Below are 17780 nucleotides of genomic sequence, written 5' to 3'. Positions count from 1 at the left end.
ACAGCTTGTTTTTGGTAGAGATTATTGTGCTTGTATACCACCTGAGAGGAAGACCTGCAGACAGTACTCAGGGCTGAAAAACAACCACCTCCACATGTTTTTAGGATCTAAAAAAAATATTTATGCTACATTTTAATATACAGCTAATATTCTCTAACATGTCCAATTCAAGACATAAGTCTTGAATTGGACATAAGTAAAAAATAAGGCAGTAAAGGACAGCGCTCTACTTTGTTAAGATACAAATACCACTTTATCTTAATTAAATGTGACTTTAAATAGTGCAATGCAATATTAATAAATCTTTTCTAGTACGTTTAATTTATTTGTTGGACTACAGTTATTATGCAAGGCATAATAACTAATTTCATCATAATGTATTATTTACTAGACTGCTATAAATGCAGAGAATACATTTAATACATTTAGAGCACCATTTGATTTTAAAAGTTAATAAACCTAATTTATGGTAAAATGTTTTACTTAACGAATTATATGATAATGTACATATACAAATACATCTTAAAAAAGTCAGTAAAAGAACAACATTCTTTCTTACTTTCTGCCTTTAAGACAGCAAGCGTCATAGGAACTGTAGTTACTGAATACTAAATATAAAATCATTGTTTTATCTTTGTTGCAGTAAAACAGTATACTCAACAGTATATGTTGATTTATCTCAGAATACAGACAGAAATCCTCAGGAGCATTCTACAGAAAAAAGGCATGTTTTCAGTTAAATCTCATGACTTCCAGCTCACAGGACTCCGTCCAGTCAGAGCTTGGCTGTTTGCTGCTCTGTCTAATTAGGAGTTGTGCTCCTGATGAGGTGGGCAGAGCTTCAGGCGACACTGGAGTAATTTGATTCAGAGGAGAAGACAGTTCAAGTATGAAACAGAGCTGATGAACAACAACAAACCGATAATTATGTCTCTGTTTCTGTCTCTGAAGGTGTAATCCCCTTTCAACGATGGCTCCACACCAAACATCAGAGCGAAGGAATCTAAGATGTTTAACGGTAATTATTTGCTGTTGTATGACATCATCACAGGTGTGTGACAGTCAGAACAGCTGGTGTTTCAAGCATAAATACATTGAAAAGATGAATGGATGATTTCACAAAGTGTGTGCTTTGTGTAGAGAATAACTGCACAAATAACTAGCTGACCCAACATACGAATGAACAAATGACTAAATGAAACCTCTCAAACCAACAAATACAACCACTCCGATTTTTAAAGCCTCAATTACATCTGAATTACAATAAATTGTTGGTGTTTGTTTTGAATTGCTTATTTATTTGGTCAAAACTGAACCAACAAAAAGAATATATACATTTTGATTCATTTTTCTGCAGTGATAATGGCATTTTCCTGGGGGTGTGAATTTCAGTATTGACCAACAATATCAGTACTGTGATTTCATTGGCATAGTATCTATCTGAATGGTCATTTAACATTTTTTGTAATATCACTTCAATTCCAAAGGTCTAAATATAACAGCTAGGGGAGCAACGTCATTAGCCATTGTTCCACTTGTGATTTGAACACTCCGTACATCATGCTGAATCCTTGGCTTTCACCACAACTCCACCCATGAAAAAGAGCTAACTAGACCCCCTCCTTTCAATAATGTGAGACGAACATTATGCTAAGTGTGCAAGAGCTGCAGATGACTCAGACAACGAAAGTGCCCTCTAGTGGGAATCGATGCTAACATTAGCAAGCTAGCTTGCTAGCTCCCATTTTTCGAGTGGAATAAAAATAGCATGATGGATCCTTCCAAATGTTGAATATTGTAAAGGAACATCACTAACTGCACATAATCAACTCTGTATGGTGTTGTTGAAAAAAAGGAAAAAATATCTTGTATCATCTAGGGGTGATAACCATGGTCTTTAAAAAATTAAATATTGATACTATGTTAATAATTCACATATGATAATATTGTGTAAATAATCCAGCGTTTCTTAAAACCCCTTAATGTTCCATGTCCTCATCTTCCCATGTATTCTCCGTCATAACTCACGTTAGCATGTAAATATTAGCAACATCTCAGTATCAAAATGGCACCTGCACTCTGACCTTTCAACTGACACCTCACTGGACCCAAAAGGAGCTTTCATGTCCTGTCCACAGCCTACAATACCCAACAAGAGTCCGCACTGAAAGGAGGTGCCTGCACCTCCTCTTTCATATAAAGACTGAGCCAAAAGGAACAGATTCTGCCAATGACTGGTGCTTCAAATAGCCAATGAAATTCCAAAAATGACCATATGCTGCTTTATTGCTCTTTATAAAGCCACACCATGGAAATATGTAAATATAAATAGTTTGCTGTGATTTACTTTTTATATGAACTGCTTTTCCACCATAGAACTTGTTTTGACTCTTTTATATGCACAAAGTTTAGTTTCAGCAGGGGAACAAAGCACTACAATGTGTTTATGCTTCAGTTACTCTGAAGCAGGTGTTATTTGGTCTCTCTAAATAGCCTTTTTTTTTGGAAGATGGCTAGATACACCCCTTAGAAAAATATGTAGAATATTAATTTTCTGTAGTATGTACAGTTATGGTTACCAACTTTCTTTCCATGTCCCTAAACTCGTATTTTGAGAGTAATTAATTTGCCAGAAGAGAGGCAAAACACGCAATAAACAAAGTTAAGATGTAAAGATGATTTAACTGATAGCATTATTTATCTATTTTTCCAAATTTTCTATACATATTGCGATAATATTGTGAATTCTTTTGGCCACGATAATCGTGTTGTGAAAATCTAGTATCGTGACAGCCCTAATATCAACCATAGACTGTATATAAACATGGATGTAGGGAGGTGTGACATCACCTGTCGGTTTGCCTTGGAGCTGGTTTGAGGCCCTGACATGCAGTTTATGTCGGCACCATCTTTTAACTTTAGAGCCAGGACTGTCCAAATAAGGAGTGTCGGGCGTTGCCTTTCACACTCTGGAAACACACCCTGCTAACTCGGACTCAAACTAATGCTAGCTTACTGGGAACACCAAGCGGTGCACATGTTGGGCTAACATTAGCTATGTTAGCTTAAATGTGCTAATAGGGCAGATATCATACTCAAGTAACATCAAACTTACTAATATTGCATCTATAATCACACTCAGGCCTGAATTTGTCATGTTCTGCCAGCACTGTCTATGTTTTGTGTTCGGATTTTCAATTTAGTTCCTATTTTATTTTGAAATGTCTTCTGTTTGTGTTTTGTTACTTTTACTTCCAGCGTTTTCCCGCCTTTGTTGATTACCTCATGTGTTTCACCTGTGTCTCATTTCACCCACCTGTGTTTAGTTACTAATCAGTCCCTGTGTATTTGAAGCCCAGTGTTTCCCCTCTTTAGTTGCCAGATTGTCTTCATCGTAGATTTTGGAAGTAAGACTTCTTGCCATTCCTTGTTGTTTCCCTCGTATTATCTCAGTGCTCTTAGTGTATTTGTTCTTAGTTTCCCACTGACCAGTTCTTGTGTGCTAACTGTGGACAGTTTCTGGAAACTTTGCCTTCTGCCTTTTCCCCATTTGGATTTGTTTGCCACCCATACAGTCTTTTTGAAAGGAAGTCAGTTGGAGCGTCTGGTGTCTGTTGGGGGGCACTTTAAGGTACTTCTGCATTGCCTTCAGCCTCATGCCGTGGTAACTGCTGCTTGGTATCAACTTTCATGGGATATTCAGTATGATGTTCTACAGTCAGTACTGCATTACAAAAATTAACAGCAGGTCTCCTAGCAACACTAGCTCTCACATGTCAGTCAACCTTTGTGATGGGACATGCCCACATAGAGGCTTGAAGCTTCAACACTATTTTCACAAATATGTCCAAAAAAGGTTTTGGTCTCTTTTGAAAAATATGCACAGTGGCTGGAGTATCATTATAATTTATATTTCCTTACCCAAAATGTGGAAAATAAAAACAGGAACTTCTGTCACACTGCTATAGAACAGCATTTCTCTACAATAATTGCATTAAGACTCACCCTGGTTGCTACTTTAGACATGTTTAATTGCGTCTTGAATTCACTGAATAAATGCAAACAGAAGCTACAGATTCTTTTGCTTGTGAGAGGCTTAATGGAGAACTTTGTGAAGCAGGATGTTTCCAAAAGGCCAGAATGAACTATGGCTTATACAGCCCTCATAGAGAGATAATAACTAACAGTTTTCACAATGAATTCTGTAAAACTTCATTTCATGTCAGCAGAAGTCAAATGAACACTTTGAGCTGAGCTCAGCTGGACCCTTCACTGCTGGTTCTTTTAATGAATCTTTAAATGAGTCAAGCACATCTGACTCCTGCAGAGACTCACTGGGAGGTTTAGTACTCCAACAGGAAACCTTCCAAAAGCTATTCTTAGACAAGTAATTGAGCTGAAATGTGAAATTCGTGGTATGCTGGATGTTGACAGAATCCCCTCCTGATCCCTACTTTGAAAGCCAGAGAGACAGTGACCCTGGCTGGACCCTCTGGAGAATTCTGGGTAAAAACCCCCCAGACTGACATACATACTCTAAACTCTGGCTGTGTGTTCAACCAAGCATTCAACAACAGCACACACACACACACACACACACACACACACACAACCACACACACTCTGACAGTAACGCTCCACTGACTGGAGGAAAGTTGAGAAAATGTCAGATTTGTCTAAAAAGTTGGTTTGACAGCAGAAACTTGACAAGAGCAGTAAGATTCATATTTTCTCCCTCAGCAATAAGCTGCAGAGAAACTGACTGAGGCTGGACACACACACACACACACACACACACACACACACACACACACACACACACACACACACACACACACACACACACACACACACACACACACACACACACACACAGTCTGTGTTTATGTACTTGTGTGGCAATTATGGAGTGAGCATGATGCTGCAGGAGTTCACATACAGTTTTTAGAGATTTCAACATTTTAAAAAAATCTCTCCCCTTTTAATTACTGTTGCTATGTCAACAATACTGCAACGTCTACCCATCTATTACAATTTAACAATCCTAATTGCAGGCTATTAAAAAGAATCTAAAGAGTCGGCTGCTACACTCACATACGGGGATGCGCTTCTCACTGCAACATATATCCAACCCATCCACCATCCACCTATAGACTGAGTCAACATCCCCTAAAAGGAGAAGTTATCATCACCACTCCCTACTTTGCTGAGCTTTCTTTGTGGGCAAGGTCAGAGCCTAGAAGCTAAACCTCAATGCTGCACATATTCAACATTCAAAACATACAATATATATATATTATATACAATTGGACTTTTGTGCCTGTTTCCATGTCAATTTGGTGAATGTTTGCAAGGTGCTCCTTATTGCATACACATTTAAGAAGGGACAACAAAACAATAGAACAACAATAATAAATAAATAAATAATAATTATAATAATGTAAAAGTGATCCACCTTCAAAAAGCAGATGGGATTTACATGGGCTGTACGGAAGGTTAAGATGGGAAATGAAACAAAAATCACAATGACATCAGATATAGAGTAGTTGCACCACAAAAATATCCAGATATAATAAAAATACAGACCTAGTATTAAACCTGATTCTTAGAAAGAAAAATAGTGCAATAATTATATATAAATTTATAATAAATAAAATAAAATATTTGGTGGCATACGGACTATGGGGGCGGGGAGTTGTGGCAACCTGTTAGTGCTGCTTAGTAAATTTGTTCTTTAGTGTTTCTGACCAAAACAAACATATTTTGACCACTTTCAATGTTTTTTTGTAGTTTGTTACATATATATGTATGTATGTATACTGTACAGCTGAAGCATTGGAGCAGAAAAGATGATGGAGGTTGTCAGAATTCGTGCTCAGCTGTGATTGGTGGATTGAGGACAACAGGTGGTGTTTAGGAATAGAACTGCTACTCCTAGTGCTGTTAGAACTACAAGATCTTTAATAAAAGTATTTCCCTCTCGTCTTCATCTACAGGGAGGTCAGAGGTCAGAGCTGGCAGGGCTTTCTGAGAAACACTTGAGCAGGGTTTTAAACAGTACAGCCATGTAGCTAGGTATTCAGCCTGAATTTATCTTAGCAGCAGCCTATTCAGCCCTACATCTCTCTCTCTCTCTCTCTGTTTAGTAGAATACTCCTCCTTTTCAAACTTGTATCATGAGGCTTTAAACTGCCAGGCAGCTCTGACATCACTGATCGATCAGCCCTGACCCGAGAGCCGATCAGCAGAGAAATATCAATCACATGCAGGGAAAAAAAAAGCAGACAGGAACTAAATTAGGTCAGCTCTCCACAGACTGTCTCAACCTCCTCTTTATGGACATAAATTATGAGCTGTGTTCAAAAACATTCATCATGTTCTCTGCTGCTGCTTTCTGAACAGGAGGAACATCTGATGAAACAGGTCACATCTCTGAAGGTACTAGAGGGTAATCATTTTATTTCATCTCTCCTCTACATCACATACCTGTAAGCGTAACTTTATTTGACTTTTTACAGATCGCTTTCAGACATATAAGAGCTGCAATAAGTTACCGGTGGAAACCCAACATTTCAAGTTGATTTACTTATTGAATGGGACAGTGTGCAGTTTGAAACATTAAAGATGCACTGCACCAGAGTTAGCTTGAAGCTAATTTGCATCTGTAGTCCCAGACAAAAAAACATACAACAGCACAACAACAAACAGTAAAAAGCAAAAAAAAAAACAAAACATTAAAATTAAATTAAACTTGTAACATGTAAAAAATTAAAACACCCACTGCCTTTGAGAGCATTTTTGGGATGCTGTATAGTAATATTTTAAGTTCAGTACATTTACATATTAGACATTATTATACTGCTGTACATGAATCTTTGAGGTACTATATAGTGTATATATTATATGTAGATATGTATATAACTCTTCTCTCTGCTCATTAAATTCTGCTGCTTTTACAGATTACAGCAGATGGGGGGAGCTGATGTGATTGGCTGTTAGACTAATTGGGCGCCAACTTCTTTGGATTCTTTGGCTGTTCTGGCTTGTGTCCATATATATGTACAGTATTTTACATATTTATGTGTTCATGTTGTATTTTGAACTGCTGCTGCAAGGTGAATTTCCATTTTCTTCTTTTTCTCTCGAGCACCTTCTAGCTGCCCCCTGCATGGCCCCGGGCCCCTGACCCGTAGAGGTCATCACTTTCTATTTCATATAAAATATGTGTTTTTTATTGAATATGAGTGAACAAGAGTTAATACCCATGAAAATACAGTATGTTGAAGCGACCTCTGTAGCATTCTCATCCCATAAATCACACTAGCAGTTTGGACAGTGAACAGAGGAAAATTAAACGAGCTGGGAATATGGGCAAAAAAAATAAAATGAAATAAAAAAATATATTTGTGGATCACATCAATCAGTAAAATGAGGCCAGATCACCAGAGGGAAACTGATGACTGATGGCAGTGTCACAGTTTAAATGTGTCAGAATAAACAGTCATCATTCACTTTCAGGGTAGAAACCTGGAAAATCAGCCAGAAATGTGTTTAAAGAACAGTTTATGAAGGTAACTTTATAAAGAAACTCACATCTTGTGAGATCATTGGAAAATCTATCACATTATAAAATAATACTGCATTTTCTTTGCTGCTAATCTCACCAGGAACGGAGCAGTTTGTTGAGGTGAGTGTGTGTGTAGAGATGTGGACAGACAGAAGACGGAATAAAAGCATGAAAATGTAAAAAAACTCACCCTGGACAGGACAACCTCCAAGGTGATATTCTGAGGAGGAGCGCTGGGTACTGCAGACACAAACATGAAAACAGTGTTAATATATCAGCTTAAAAACAGCAGTTTTCAAATTAGTCAAAGACAAAAGCAGCTGCTCACACAGAGGAAACTATACATACCATTATTGCACTTTACAATACTATTAAGAATCATTGTACAGACTGCAGGAAATGCTACAACATCCACCAACCTGTTTTGAACCTGTTGTCTTTGCTCAAGACTCTACATGGGCTTCCATGATTAATCTAAAGGGCTACATGATAATTAAGGGATAATAAAGTGATTTATCTTTCTCTCACATGTTTCGCAGCTTTATGGAAATGAAATGCTAATTTGCTAGAAGAGCCCTTTACTGTAGTTTTCAGGCCTTTCTCTACTGTTTGCTTTTTTAAGTGCTACATACTTCCACTTCTTCAGGTGTCTAAAACTCCTTCAGATGAAACAATTGGAGAAGAAAAAAAATCCTGCTGTGGAATCAGGAGCCCAAACAGTGAAGAATCACTATGAACACATTCAGTTACCTGGTTTTAAAACCAATCCCTCACCAATGACACTGATATTTTCTTGATATTAGTCACTGCACTTGGATAACACCTGTGGTTCTCTATTTTAATTCCTACATAGGTCAAAGGTCAAACTCATCTGTGATTTGATAGATGAAAACAAACACAATAATGTGTGTAATGTAGCATAAATAACAGGCATTAAAGATCTTCTCTACAGTGTTTCTCACATCTAAAGATGGGCATCACTTCCATAAATAAATCAGACAGCTCCAGAGGTGATGGATGCTCTGTCTTTTCAGCTACACTGCCAGTCTTTTGTGCTAAGCTAGGCTAAAAACAGCCTTAGTTTGTATCTCTCAGATATTATGGACGTGAGCACCTTCTTACAAATGATATATTATTAGCCACAGTGTCGGTGTGTTTGGCTGAGTGCTGGGCTGACTCTGCCTGGTGTCACTGCTGTCAATCAATCAAGCTGATGACATCAGCACAAATAGGAAGCAGACAGACTGATGCTGTTGACGGCTCGAAGCCTTCGAGATCTGACTATGTCACAACGGCAAAACAACACTGGACACATGACAGGTGTCATCACACACACGCACACGCACACACACACACACACACACACACACACACACACACACACACACACACACACACACACACACACACACACACACACACACACACACACACACACGAAACTCATCCCTCTGAACCGTCAGGACATCAGATTGAATCTGAAGTCAGTTCTAGTTTCTTTACTTCTTAAAGTTCTTTAAAAAATTGTGACTTAAAATCACAAACACTATGGCGTTATAAGAGAAGCACAGGAGAAAGTGGTAGAAGAAGAAGAAGAAGAAGAAGGTAAGGCATGAAAACAGAAAAAAAATGACATAAAAGACAATGAAGACAAAACCATAAATGAAGAAAGTGAAACGAAGATGAAAAAGGAAAACAAATTGATGGTGACAGTCACGATGAAGATGAATAATAGGAGACGGGAGGATGAAGAGGCAGCAAACAGAGTAGAAGAAGAAGAGGCCGCAGAAGTGTGACTGTCTGGTGAATCTGACGTTCAAATTGAGAATCAAAGTGTTTTGCTTCGAATGAACTCTGCGTCTGTCCAACCAACTGTCAGCAGCTTATCTATTGATTCAGCTGCTCACTGTGTGTGTATGCATGTGTGTGTGTGTGTGTGTGTGTGTCAGTATTATTGTGGATTCAATTAGCCCACAAGTCATTGTTATCATCGAGACGCAGCTGGAAGATTCACAATACATCCACTCTGCATCTGTGTGTGTGTGTGTGTGTGTTTAATTTCAGATCATTTTTATGGTGTGATTGCAGCTGGACAGTTGCCTCCATTCTCTCTCACCGTCTATGTATGGAAGTTTATTAATGACAACATTCACGTCCCAGTGCTGATTAGCAGCTGAATGTTGAAGTCAGAGCTGAGGTTCCATTCTGAGGAGTTATTAAATAAACCATGGTCCCACCCACCACCAAAACATGAGCTACAGGACTTCAAGCTATCATCAATCCCAACTTGATTGACACCTTTCTAATACAAGGAATAACAGTCGACAACAACTGCGGTTTCAGTCGCAAGTTTATGCAGAATACTAGTTGACTGCTAAACTAGTCATGTGACAGGGTTCATGTAATAACAGCATATAGATTTTTTGGGGGATTTACTGAAACCCAGAGGGGCTTAAAAGAGTTCTCCACTGATTTAACATTGCATTCCTATAACATTGTCAGACTCACTATGGACTGTAAGCATGTCAACATACCAATGGACTTGGCTCCAAGTTAAATGAGCTGTCATTCTTGGTTGAACCCCTCTTTGCAAGTTGCTATGGCGATACAAGCATGTGCACATCAAGTTTGACATTATAAAAGAGTCGTCTGTTTGACGGTTGACAGGACACCTACGACAGCAAACAAGGTCAATTATTCTTCTTTATATAACACAGTTTTAATCCATGGATGTCTTTTATATGTTAAACTTTCCCAGAGCCTAGAAAAAGTGATTTTTAAAGTGCATGACTTCATACCAACATAAAGTCTATGGTCCGAGCAGGACAGAATGGGTGGGGCCAGCAGAAGAAACACTACTGCCCATACGCAGCAGACCACACAATGTGGAAGCAAACTCAGAAGCTGCAAAAAACCTTTTTTGTGGCCTTGAGATGTTGACTTTGACCCCTGTGAAGTCGCAAAGGTTAGTGACATGGTTTTACTGGAGTAAAACCTGAGTAAAAGTTACATTTAGTAAAGATTTGTAGTTCCGTTTCATCTATTCAATGTGACTGCAACTATTCACATCAAGTGTTTCTTCATTTTTGAGTAGCAATCCAAACATATTTGAGGTTATTATTGAGACTGTGAAAGGCAGATATCTAATGTTTTACACACTAACTACAGTAAATCTGGTGATTCTGGATAAAATCATATGCGCAACTAGTAGACTGACTACTGCACAGCTGACTAATGGTTCTTGTAGCTGGTGAAACTCAACAAATCAGAGCGAGATTACATCCACCCTTTCATCTTATCTCATATTAAGAGCTAGATTTAAAATGTCCAGCTCTTCATAGATATATTAAGAGCTGGACTGGAAAACCTTGAGTTAACAGAGCCGGCTGTTCTGATTAGTAAAGTCAGATACCTCAGAGAATAGTTCAAACGCTTCTATCTGGTGAATAACATGCTTCTTGGGCCTGCATGTAGACCTAAAGAAGGAGTGTTTTTCAGGGTGTGTTTGCCCAACTCAGCTCTGCTTTTCTGTTGACTGTTATATCACCTGTTCAAGCTCTGATGTCTGACTCTTAAAGCCTTTACACACCGGGGATGTGACGAAGAAATGACACGAATTTGCAAAAGAATTAGAGACGGCTCGTTCTGCTGTCAGTCAGCCTGGTGAGGGCAGTTTGGCTGGCTGCTGTCCACTCAGCTCACCAGGATCTGATGATGATGATGACGATCTGCGACCCACGTTCAGAGTCTCTGTCCGCAGAAGCAGCCGTCTGTCAGCAGCGGATCCTGGGGAGCTGAGAGGACAGCAGCCAGCCAAACTGCCTCCGCCAGGATGACTGACAGCAGAAACTTACTGAACCAAAATAGTTTTCATGTCGACTCCACGGTAAGAAATCAACAGTGTTTGTATTTATAAATATATGATGATGATGCATATGACGATACATGATACATGAATCAATATATCCATTCATTGGCATCTCATGTCAACACCACACCTGGGCCTTCGTGATAAACAGCTGTCTGTGCAGATTACACTTTGTGAGCAGTCGATGTCTTTATCCACTCTGCAAAAGCTCAGAAAAATCGACTTCATTCCGATCACGTTGCTTTTTTTTGCTGCATGATATTAGTTTCCTGTGTGAAAATACTTCTGACAAAAACAACGGTTTGAAAAAATATATTGATGTGCGAATTAATCATGTGAAAAATTTTTTAAAAATACCCCCGCTGTGTAAAGGCCTTTAAACTGATTAATATTTTTTGATTTCTGCTCATGTTTTGTTCTCTGAATGTTTCTTTTTTTTTTTTTTTTTACCATTAATGAACTTCTGCTGATTTCTCTGTTCCTCTCTATGTTCCTTCCACACATCACAAAATATTCTACTCTGTTTCTCTCTCTCTCTCTCTCTTTCTCTGTCACTGTGTGTGTGCGTTGACTTCATTAGTGTGTCACGCTGAGAGGCTAAAATCTCCCTGCTTAATTAAAGGCCCTCCAGCCTTCAATGAAACTCCTGACAGCAGGAGAGAGAGAGAGAGAGTGTGTATGTGTGTGTGTGTTTGTGAGAATGTGTATTACTGTGTTGCTGCTGGTCGGCTCCACTCTACATTTTCTGCCCCTTCATCCAAACTAATGACCCCTCTCATGCGCACACACAGTGTCAGGTAATATGCGGCACCTGGTCCAGCAGTTCTCTGGTCTCAGCTGAATGGCTGCAGGGCTATAAACTGGGACCAGTTCAAACTAGTCAGACTGCAGACATCAGAGACACTCAGTATTTTCATAGACAAAATGTGTTTTTTGAAATATCAGCAGCCTTTTTATTGGTTGTCTTCATTTTATGTTTTTTATCATACCTTTAATTTACAGAGTTTTACTCTGAAATGCTGTGTGGACGTTATTTTGAAAATTACTACAACCTGAACTTAATGAGTTTTTACTAAAATATCAATGTAACACAAGAGCTAACGATGCTAATGTAACTTTAAATAAAATCAGCATTGTGTATGGATCTCTTTGGCAGCGCTGACTTTGTATAAATATGAGTTACGCTCGGTGGAAATGCTTTAAACAAGCAAGGACTCTCAGGAAAAGCTGCTCTTCAGATTCTTTTCATCTGCTGAATGTCTTCCACTTGTAGAGTTCAGTTCATTCTTAACATCTTTACAAGGTCCACTGAAACTGAACCGTTTCTCTAAAATATGATGTATGCAAGGCCATGGCTTCCATTCAGATCAGATTGGTGGTATTTCAGGGGATGTGTGGTTATTATGACTACATTTCATTTTTAGTGGAAGTCAGATGTGGAAATAATATCACTGACTACATCAACTTTTATTTTGAAATGTAGGCCTCAGCTTCAGTAGTTTCTTAATATCATGTGAAATACGTGCCTTTAAAATATCCATGATATAATATGATATGATACCCTTTTTTTTTTTGGTCTTATATTTTGGGGGTGTGGTTGAAAGACAACGCAATATTTGATTAATACAATTAACATCGTAAAATGTTTTAATAGGTGCCTACTTTCTTTACTTCCATGTTTGCATTTTTGTGGCGTTAAAATTTTTAAAAAAAAGACCTTTTTAAGGAATGAGTCTGGAAATTATAGAGGTATTATAACCACTAGCCTCCTGGTTTGTCATTTTTTAAACCAAACCAGGCGAAAGAACAGGTCCAACACTTTAAAAAAAACATGTGGGTCTCACAACCTCTGTGTTTGTAAAAGTAGCACAGAGATCCAACAGCATCTTAAGTGGAAACCCAGAGGACTACTGGTTATGGAGAGAAGAGAATTATGATTCGATAGACAAGCAGAAAGGTGCGATTGCTAAAAAGCCAAAAACCTTGACCTTTTAGTTACCAGTGCAGCATGATGTCACCACTGAAGATGCACTGTTCTCCAGAAAGATCAAGTGCTCATTTCATGGGATCTTTAGGGACTTAGGAGTTATGATGCTTTCAATGACACTCTGACATCTGAAATTAGAACTTCCTCATGTGTCATGGCTAAATTAACCTGCTAGGAGGTCAATGAGGTGCCCTCGCCCTGAATAACCCAAAGTTCCACTGACTTTCTGTGCATTTTGTACAGTATTTCTCTGCTAGGGTAATACATAGACATAAGTTCGCTGTGTGGTACTTTGATTAAATACAAACTCATTTAGTACACACCATGTAAACACATATCAGCTAAAATAATCAAGACTTACTTAATCAGACTTAGAAGTAGATTTTGACACAGTGCACCTCTCAAACATAGGGCATCAATGTCAGATAATGTATACAGGCAAAGCACAATGTCAACTGGCAATGGCTTTAAGGTTGGTCATATATTATTCAAACGACCACAAACCAGCCGCTACGCCATGAAGCTCAGGGTCTTGGGTTCCCCTAAGTGTCTGAGGCTCTGTGGCAGTTGCCTGCTTTGCTCAGGTGACAATCCATTCTTGCATCACGTGAACTAAGTAACCTTCATTTTTGAATATTTCATCACAGGTATGACTTCCCAAGGTCAAGAATTAACTGCCACGCTATAACTTTTCCATGTTTAGCTATTGTTTGTAGGCTAGTTTTGATTTTCTCACTCAGTATGAGACTACTCAGCAACTGACCATCAAAGATCAGCTGTCAGAGAATCATTAAACACACCACCAAGTCGCTACTGAAAGAATTACAACATGATGGTAACAATAGCTTGATGTGGTGTTCAATAAGAGTTCAAATGCAGGAATGTCAACAAACTGGTTGAGTTGTAGAATTTGCCATGAAATTTTAACTTTGACGAAATTAGACAGTTTTTAAACATCAGGATACCAGACTGGATAAACAAGAAGACCTTGAGGTAAAGCTCACCATCTGATTGGGTGGTGACGATGGCGGTCTCTGAGGTGGTGCCCGGTCCGTAGCGGTTGATGGCCAAAACCCGAACAGTGTACTCTGTGAACTTATTCAGTCCTTCCATCTTGTAGCTGAGTCCATTCACCTCCACACTCTGAACAAACAGACACAGGGGAGGGATTACACTTCATTCAGGCAGCGTAAATCATTTGAGAACATTTAGGTTGTTTTTGCTGTGTTTTTACTCCCTTGGTTTATGACCTGTAAATAAAGTCAGGCCTGTGTGCACTGTGCACTGATTTCATTGATTCCAGCGGTGTGTGTATGAGTGTGTGTCTGAATTTGAGAATCCCTTCTCTAAGAGAAGGGGTTGTGATATAAATTGCATCCAAAGGTTCAATAAATTACACTGACAGGTTGTGCTATGTCTGCAATGGTGCTGACCTGCTCCTTGCCCGATGGGCTCTCAGTCCACAGCAGTCTGTAGCCCAGGACGGGGCCGTTTGGTTGGCTGGGAGCCTCCCAGCTCACCTGGACGGAGGTCGGAGACAGAGCATCAGCTCGCAGAGACTCCACCCGGCTGGGAACCTGGACTGTAGAGACATAACCGAGACAAAACACTGCTCACGCACACTCACAAATACTGATACAACTTATAATACTCACACACTGACCAAAACAGTATTTATTTATCAATTAAATATTAATGTAGGGAAATCTGGAAGGGAGGTGGTAGGAAGCTGACTCAGAGAATTGTTCAAAAAAGTTACACTGTGCCACGAGATCACATACGACAAAAGTCAGAAGGTTTGACATTTAACATCCTTAACGTCCCTCTACTTTGGCTGACAAAGCATGACTCCATTAAATAGTTCCTCTAATCTACTGACAGAACCATATTTCACTCATTCTCCTAAAACAGGTACGTGGCAAAATGTTACTTGTATCAGTCAAACATCATCAGTACAAATGATACTTGTAATAATAATACTAATGTCTTGTCACATTTTGCAAATCAGCTCAGTAAACGAAGACAAAAAAAGCAGGAAGTTTTTGGTCATCACCCCCTTTAACTCCTGGAAAGTATTATAAGTATGGTTACTCTCCAGTTAGAACAAAGAAATTTAACATTTAACTCAAGAAACTCAGTTCATATCGAACAATAACAATCAATACATGTGCCAATGGCATGCTAGTGATGTGCAGATGAAGACTTATGAAGTTTTGGGGCTTTCTTTTTGTTTGAGCCAAAAGAAAGGATTTGAAGCTTTGAGGCTTCAAACTCAGCAAGGACAGTGCCATCTGTCAGTCTGCAAAACTTATAGCAGCCCCTCAAGATCGGGGCCAAAGCACTACAACACCTCACTGTTAGAATGGATGAAGAATTAGCTGCTCAAACTACACAAATGTGATATTTACATTGTTTAAGTATTTTAAGTTTCACATCTGCATGAGGAAAGGCTTTGAGAATGAGGACCGTCACCTTAGACTAAAACAACATTTTTTAACGTGTGTGTGTGTGTCTTACGGTCAGGTTTGGTGGTGATCCTCAGGGGGGCGGAGCTCTCTCCTGGCCCGACGTCATTGTAAGCGATGACCCTGAAGCTGTAGCTTTCCTCTGGTTTCAGGTTGGAAACTGTCAGCTCCAAAGACTCTGGCTCGGACACGTTCACTGACCGCTCCCTGACACAGGAAAAAACAATGCCATACACTTTTCATTACAAATATAATAGTATGCATAGACCAATGTACATTCTATTTTTTTTACTGATGTATTACAATTTATTTATGTACTTTTATTTTGTTTTCTTTGAATTAAAACAATGTCAAAGAAGGCTGACTTTCAGTATATGAGGTCATAACACGACCTCACCACCTATTTCCTATTAAGTTATCTTATACAAATCAGAAAAAGAACTTGATACTTTTTAAATACCACTGCATTAGAAATAGAATCGGCTTTTATATTGTAACAGTGCAGATAATCTGAGTTGTAATCAACTGTAATCTGTGTAATCCCACATTGACTGCAGTTAATCCTCAGATTACAGCACCTCTGCAGCCCTTCAGACCTCAACTAATCATCAAATCACTGGAGAGACAAACCCAGCTGCAAAGATTAGCCTGTTTCCACTGCAGCATCAGATACACACCGGGGTTTTCTCTGCTCTGTTCACTGCAAAAGGAAGCTGACGGTGAAAATATCTTTGGAAACAATTTTACACTAAATATGGGAGACACTTTTGAAAAACTCCTGCTGATGAAAACTGATAGGTATTTTGCTCCACGTTGATGAGAATTTATCCAACACATTGTCTGAGTTGAAGAAATTTCGACATTGATTTTCATCAAGGAAAACACAAAAGAACATCAGAGACAAGCGCCGTTTCCAAATTGTATCTGATCCTCCTTTTAGAAAAAATGGAGCATGTAAACTTAAATAATTCACAATAGAGTGTACGAAAATACTGTACAAACTACATAAATGACTGTTGTCAGAGAGTGAAATAGCACATTTCAAAACGAGTAACGATGCATTAATTACTATTACTGCTGACAAAATGGTTCAGTGTCTGTTGATGAGAATGAGAATATCAAACTTATGTCTGTGAGGTAACTACGGAGCTGTATTTTTAGGAAGTGCGTAGCTTCGCTAAACTTAAAGACTGGAAGCAGGGGGGAAACAGCTAACCTGGAAGTTTAAAAATACACCTGCCAACACCTGTAAGTCTACATTCACGTTATACATGCTGAAGTGGTCCAAATGCGATTTTTTTTTTCCACAGAAGTATGTACAAACCAAATCAGATTTCTTCATATAGGATCAGCGCTATTTGTATACATACTCCTAGATCTCATTCATATCCAGTCTCTGGTATGTAATCCGTGTTCATGATTTGACCGTCACACAAATGACATTGTCGTTATTATTGTACTCATGCGGCTCACATTTCAGTTAAATCGACACAATCAACCTTGGCAATCTCGTAATGGACTTTAATATATTAAGGGCTCTTTAATGATTTGGGATTTTTATAAGGAGTTAAACCCCCTTAAAATGTACCAACAACCATAAGGTGTTGGTAAAATGTGTTAGCTTGGCTGGGGCTGGAGGTGTGAGGACACGACTAGCCTCTACCAAAAGAGAAGAAATGCAACAACCCCTTATACCATGCACAAACACCTTAATGTGTTGCAATCCCTTAATCATCCTCTTCGCATTAAAAACACTGTTGTTCCATAAACAACATGTAAATCAGAAAGCTTCAGGATTTCTCCTCTGCAGACTGAACGTCCACAGCTAACCTTAAGTTGATCTGACATCAGTTGTCCGGATATGTCTATAAGTCTGTAAGTGACAGACAAACA

At 38.8% G+C, this 17780-nt stretch overlaps 1 protein-coding gene across 1 annotated transcript in view; it reads right to left on the bottom strand.

Annotated features, from left to right (window-relative positions):
- The window catches only part of dcc (DCC netrin 1 receptor), a 195990-nt gene that overhangs the window by 105905 nt on the left and 72305 nt on the right, over window positions 1-17780 (bottom strand). Inside the window, exons 9-12 of the mRNA XM_042396032.1 lie at window positions 15940-16094; window positions 14856-15004; window positions 14427-14565; window positions 7758-7807 (exon numbers count right to left, since the gene is read on the bottom strand). Coding sequence (XP_042251966.1) covers window positions 7758-7807; window positions 14427-14565; window positions 14856-15004; window positions 15940-16094 — 493 coding nt within the window. The remainder of the gene's footprint in view (window positions 1-7757; window positions 7808-14426; window positions 14566-14855; window positions 15005-15939; window positions 16095-17780) is intronic.

Source organism: Thunnus maccoyii, chromosome 19 (genome assembly GCF_910596095.1).
Source record: "Thunnus maccoyii chromosome 19, fThuMac1.1, whole genome shotgun sequence".
NCBI classification, from domain to species: domain Eukaryota; kingdom Metazoa; phylum Chordata; class Actinopteri; order Scombriformes; family Scombridae; genus Thunnus; species Thunnus maccoyii.
Note: the sequence above shows the minus strand (reverse complement) of the source record. Positions and strands in the feature narration are given on the sequence as shown.